This window comes from Lithobates pipiens, unplaced genomic scaffold (genome assembly GCF_037356315.1).
Source record: "Lithobates pipiens isolate NorthernLeopardFrog02 unplaced genomic scaffold, aLitPip1_a1.2 Scaffold_25, whole genome shotgun sequence".
NCBI lineage: Eukaryota > Metazoa > Chordata > Amphibia > Anura > Ranidae > Lithobates > Lithobates pipiens.
In genome coordinates this window covers 196854121-196860120 of record NW_027507787.1, presented here as the reverse complement: position 1 = coordinate 196860120, position 6000 = coordinate 196854121, and the positions used below count along the sequence as shown (strand labels likewise).

The window sequence follows — 6000 nt, the reverse complement described above, 5'->3', positions numbered from 1 at the left end:
TCAGTGGGAAGAATGGTCCTTACACTTGTGGTCATTGGGAAGAATTACCTCCTTACAGATAGCTAAAAAAATCAATGCTGTCGGTGGGAACTTATCCCGAGAGGCAGAAATGGCCCAATGCTGAAGGAACCCCTACAACCTCTGGAGGAACCCTACAGTTTCACGGAACCCTGATTGAGAATCATTGCTTTAGATATATTAACCCTTGTAGTGATTTTTTTAAATGTTTTTTTTTATTTAAAAACTCATTCTACAGGTCAAGCTAGAAATTATTACATTCAAGAAAAAAACAATTATTTTAGTAGTTCTAAAAGCTTCAAAACATTTGAAAAGTTGTGGGTGAAGAACAGGATTTGTGGCTGAGCAACCTAGGAGAGTTCCCACAGCCTCAATGATATTTTCGGTACTTTCTAGTACAGAGCTGATTGCTAATGCAGCCCTGCTCTCATCTTTGCTGGAAATAAAGCTATGGCTTTGTTATATCAATATGCCCTTTATGGTATGGGTATCTAATTTCTTTCTTCTGGGACAGGAGCAAGACTGCAAGGCTTATGAGTACTGCGGGCGACAGTAAAGCGACTCATCCGCAAGGCCTCATCATAACACGGTGGGGTTTCAGGTCCCACATTCGTCAGCTGAGGCGGAGGACCATGGGAGTGTGACACAGCAAATATCCTGCGGGCGGCCGGGCCAAATACTGACTGCAAAGCTGTAAGCAAAAAGAGATACAGAGTTTAAGAGAGGACATCTTGGCACATTATCGATGTACTATTGATGGGATTTTATGGTAGTTTTAATTGTGCATTTCATATGAAGATTCCTGCCAAAACCTGCATAAGCTTAAAGATTGTTAGAAGGAGTCAATGAGGAGGTTAGCCAATGATTTCTAAGTAGTAATATTATATTGTATATTGCCTCACCTTTTATCCTTTGCTTGCTGACAGTGTGTCTAATGCCACGTACACACGATCGAATTGTCCGGCTGAATTGGTCCGGCAAACAATCCGGCAAACAATCCGGGAAAAACAATCCGCCGGACTTTATAATGAACGCACTTGGCCACACACGGATGCTCCAAAAGTTTCTAACGCGATGACGTACAGCATGTGCGACAGGACTAGAAAAAGGAAGTTCAATAGCCAGTAGCCAATAGCTTCCTTCTCGTACTTGCTTCAGAGCATGCGTCATTCTTAGTCCGCCGGACTAGCACACCGACGAAGGGATTGTCCGCTGAAAGCCAAGTCCGGCGAACAAATTTTGAGTCAAAACTACTTTCTAAGTCCGCCGGACTTGACAAAGAATAAATACACTGGAGCCCACACACGATCGAATTGTCCGGTGTACTGTGGTCCGACAATTCGATCATGTGTATGTGGCATTAGTGATCTAGGACTCTAAAACCAAATGGGAAGGGTACTGACTAGATTGTGATTAGCATTCAGGTTGGGCGGCTGCCAGCACAAAATGACCACCTTGCCTTAAAGCTGTCTGCTAGCCTTACCTTTTATTCCCACATTTGTAGCAAGTGTTCCTCTCCTGTGTTGAAGCTGATTACTCTTTAAAATTTCCTGCAAACTTGCATCTCCAAAATATACCTCTTTAATGCTGCAGCAGCTTTCTTGAGCCCACTTTTTCCTGCCTGTTCACTGTTGCCAAATGGCAACAGTAAAAAACTGTCACTTTTCTCCTGCCAGTAAATGCCAGTAAGAGGAAAAGGTTGGCAGTAAAAAATATAGCTGTGACGCTTGGGTTGGAACTGGGCATGTGCAGCTCCGGTCCGGAGCCAGCCAGAACCATCCAAGTGCCTGCTACAGTGTGTTAGGGTGGTACCGGCGGGGGACAAGTCTGGCGAAGACAGTGCCTAAGCATGTCGTGTGATGTCATGGTGCAAGTGAGCCGAGCAAAGAGGCTAGAGCCTCGTGTGCGCGTCTACGGGATGAGAGCAAGGCAAGCCAGGACTGGGACTTTCAGCACTATTTGGACTGGAGGGTAATGAGGGTAACCACCTTGCATGGAGAGAGACTGTCACTATGACTCAGGATGGGATGTATCAGTGATCTGTGCTGCTGCACAGTCATGTCCCTGAACCACTTACTATATTGAAAATAAAATAAGAAATCAGTTTTTTACTTTAATATCTACCTTAAATCACATTGCTAATTGCATATTGTAATTATTTGTAGCCTAAATACTGAAATTTGCACTTTGCACAACTGTAATTTTGTAATTTTTGGAAAATTTCAGTAAAAACTAGGCTGTGCCAGTAAATTTTGGGTGTTGTGTCATTAAATTTCAGTCTAGTAGGTTGGCAACACTGTGCCTGATCAGCTTCAGTCATCATCATCATCATTTCCATCTCTTCCTTATCCTTACTCTTATTGCCCATCTCTCAAAGCTATTGAATTTCTCCATTAATCATTTTATTCCCTGTCATCCTTTGAGATATGCATGCTCATGTAGCACCCCCATAGATAGAGTAGGCTGCTGGGCCACATTTAGCTTTTGGTTCCATGGAACCAGTGGAGCAGGGGTGGACTAATTGGGACTGCTCAAGAATTTAAAGGCTGCAGCTCTGATACTTCCCCTTGTTTTTTGGAGATTTTCAGAAATTAGTGGGAGGGAAGGCAGAGCCTAAAGCCTGCATATTGCTGGGACTCCAGCCAATCCCTGGGGAGGTGTTTGCCCAGAAGTGGAGGGACCATAAATATTGTGCAGTGGGGGGTGGAAGAATGTGGTTCTAGGGCAGTGTTCCTGAGTCCAGCCTGCTGGAGGAGACCCCTGTTAAGGGATCTTGCCCTCTTGGAAAGGAAGTCTGGCTGGGCCACTCAAGGACATTCACAAAGTTGTACCGTAGACACTCCTATGTTATCTTAGCTGTGTGCTTTGTCCTATTGTAAGATGAACCTTTGCCCCAGTCTGAGGTCCAGAGCACTCCGGAGCAGGTTTTCATCAAGGAAGTCTCTGTACATTGCTGCATTCATCTTTCCCTCAATCCTGACTAATCTCCCAGTTCCTGCTGCTGAAAAACATCCCCACAGCATGATCCTGCCACCACCACGCTTCATTGTAGGAATGGTATTGGCCAGGTGGTGAGCGGTGTCTGTTTTCCTCCAGACATGACACTTGCCATTCAGGTCAAAGAATTCCATCTTTGTTTCATCAGACCAGAGAATTTTGTTTCTCATAGTCTGAGAGTCATTCAGGTGCCTTTTGGCAAACTCCAGGTGGGCTGTCATGTGCCTTTTACTGAGGAGTGGCTTCCATCTGGCCACTCTATCATGCAGGCCTGATTGGTGGAGGGCTGCAGAGATGGTTGTTCTTTTGGAAGGTTCTCTTCTCTCCACAGAGAGCTCTGTCAGAGTGACCATTGGATTTTTGGTCACCTCCCTGGCTAAAGTCCTTCTCCCCCAATTTTAGCTTGGCCAGATATCCTGCTCTAGGAAGAGCCCTGGTGGTTCTAAACATCTTCAATTTACAGATGATGGAAGCCATTGTGCTAATTGGGACTTTCAATGCTGCAGAAACTTTTCTGCACGCTTCCCCAAATCTGTGCATTGATACAATCCTGTCTTGGAGGTCTACAGACAATTCCTTGGACTTCTTGGCTTGGTTTGTGCTCTGACATGCACTGTTAGGGTTCTTTTTCTTTCAGTGCTGATCTGCCCTGTGTATATCCGCTTGCTCAGCGGGGATTGCCAGAGCGATCTCCGCTGAGCAGGAAGATGACAGGTCTGTCTCTGCACACTGTGCAGGGACGGACCTGTCACAGCGCCACTCTCCCCTATGGGAGATCGGGTGAGGACGCACTGCAGTGTGCTCGGATGTCAGTGGACATGTCTTGCCCCCCCCCCATCATGCAGTTTTGCTCTCCACCTGCTCTGAGACATACAATAAATAGCAGTTAGACTCAAAATCAGTTTACTGAATCAGATCAGGTGGCTATTGCAATTTGTTGCCTAGGGTTACAGTGTATCATTACTGCTCACTGGCTGGTTGCTAGAGGTTATAGCACAGATAACTACTCACTGATTAGTTGCTAGAGGTTACAGCACATGATTTCTGCTTGTTGATTGGTTGCTAGAGATTACTGTGGATATGACTTCAGGGGGCATGATATACATATCAATGCTGCCAGTCGCCCCTATTTACATATGAATGTCACCGCTATTTGCATATGAGTGCCAGTAATTTACATGTAAACACAGGGTCTGCAGCTGAGTCATCTGTAAACAACAATAGGGCAGGGCTGGGCAGCATTAGTATCAGCACTTCACACTGAGATATCGGGACACAGCACAGGACTAAAACCTCAAGATACGAGGGAATTTAAACCAGGATAGTTGGCAAGTATGAGACAGCTGCTTTGGGCCCCATAACAATCACAGGGCCCAGGGCAGCTGCCCCTTTTGCCCTGCCTTAAAAACGGTCCTGGACCTTATATAGACAGGTTTGTGCCTTTCCAAATCATATCCAATCAACTGATTTTTTTACAGGTGGACTTCAATCAAGTTGTAGAAACAGCTCAAGGATAATCAGCGGAAACAGAATTTTGAATACTTATGTACCTTTTCTTTTTTATTTTTAATAAATTTGCAAAGATTTCAAACAAAATTCTTTCACATTATCACTATGGGGTATAGTTTGTAGAATTTTGAGGAAAATAATGAATTTAATTCATTTTGGAATAAGGCTGTAACAAAATATGGAAAAAGCGAAGAGCTGTGTACTTTCGGATGCACTGTAAACTGTAAATAAGACAAACTCATTGCTTTGTGGATTTGTGATGGAAGTGATAATGTGTGGAAACCTTTTGAAGAAGTCAATGCTTTGTACAGTATGTATGAGCCCACCTTGTGAACACCAGTAGGCACCAGAACAAGGTTATCTGTATTCCTCAGCATCACTCCCAAGCTATAAATTAATTACTGTGCTGATGTCAAGGAATTATTTACACACAGTAGGTATTTTGAATGTAATTATCAGAATCTGTTTAATGGTGTTTAATTTATTTATCCACATAATGTGATTATATATATTCACAGTCATGCAATGCAAATTAGACAGTGTCAGCATATGAATCACTAATGCCCTGTCATCCCTGTACCTGCTGCTGCATACATAATAGCACTGCTTCATAGTAGAACAAGGAGCATATAATACGCTACATGACTCACAGGTCATAGTGCTCTGGATGGTGCTGTCGTGGTCAATGGCTATGACTGTGACTTCATAGGGTTGCTCTTCTCCCCTCTCAGGGTGGCGCTGCTGTCTAAGATACCAGCACCGCAGGCAGGCACACGTGATTCCAAACATGAGAAGCAGGACTCCGGCAGTGACAACAAGCCTGGGGCACAAGAAAAAAGAGCGTTGGTGGGATAGTCCTCATGGGTTAAAATGGTACTTCAGCTAATACTAGCTTTGAAAAGACTAAAGAAGCATGGCAAGTTTTTTTGAAGTTGTAATTTTTTTCACAATTTTTTGGAAAATTTAAGCGGAGGTTCACACAATAATTGAACCTCCGCTTTTCGGAACCCTCCCCCCCCTCCGGTGTCACATTTGACACCTTTCAGGGGGGAGGGAGGTGCAGATACCTAAGACAGGTATTTGCACCCACTTCCGGGCATAGACTCCCATGGGAGTCTATGCCTCCTTCTGTCCCTCCACGCTGTCTGCTGGGACACACACGGGTCCCAGAGACTGCGCGGGCCATTCTCATTGCGCTACGTGACTCGCGTATACGCGCAGTAGGGAACCGGAAAGTGAAGCTGCAACGCTTCACTTCCGGATTCCCTCACCGAGAATGGCGCCGGCAGCAGCTGAGAGCCGAGCGATCCGACATCGCTGGATTCCAGGAAAGGTAAGGGTCCATTTAGTAAAAGTCAGCAGCTGCAGTATTTGTAACTGCTGGCTTTTAATAATTATTTTTTTTAGGTGGACTCCCTCTTTAAGAAATTAAATAAAAAATGTTTCACAATTTCTTTTTTTTTATGTACTGACATG

At 44.5% G+C, this 6000-nt stretch overlaps 1 protein-coding gene across 1 annotated transcript in view; it reads right to left on the bottom strand.

Moving 5' to 3' along the window:
* Positions 1–211: 211 nt before the first annotated feature.
* TMEM52B (transmembrane protein 52B) overlaps positions 212–6000 on the bottom strand; it is a 29744-nt gene continuing 23955 nt past the window's right edge. Inside the window, exons 5-6 of the mRNA XM_077455388.1 lie at positions 5175–5344; positions 212–709 (exon numbers count right to left, since the gene is read on the bottom strand). Coding sequence (XP_077311514.1) covers positions 510–709; positions 5175–5344 — 370 coding nt within the window. The 3' untranslated portion in view covers positions 212–509. The remainder of the gene's footprint in view (positions 710–5174; positions 5345–6000) is intronic.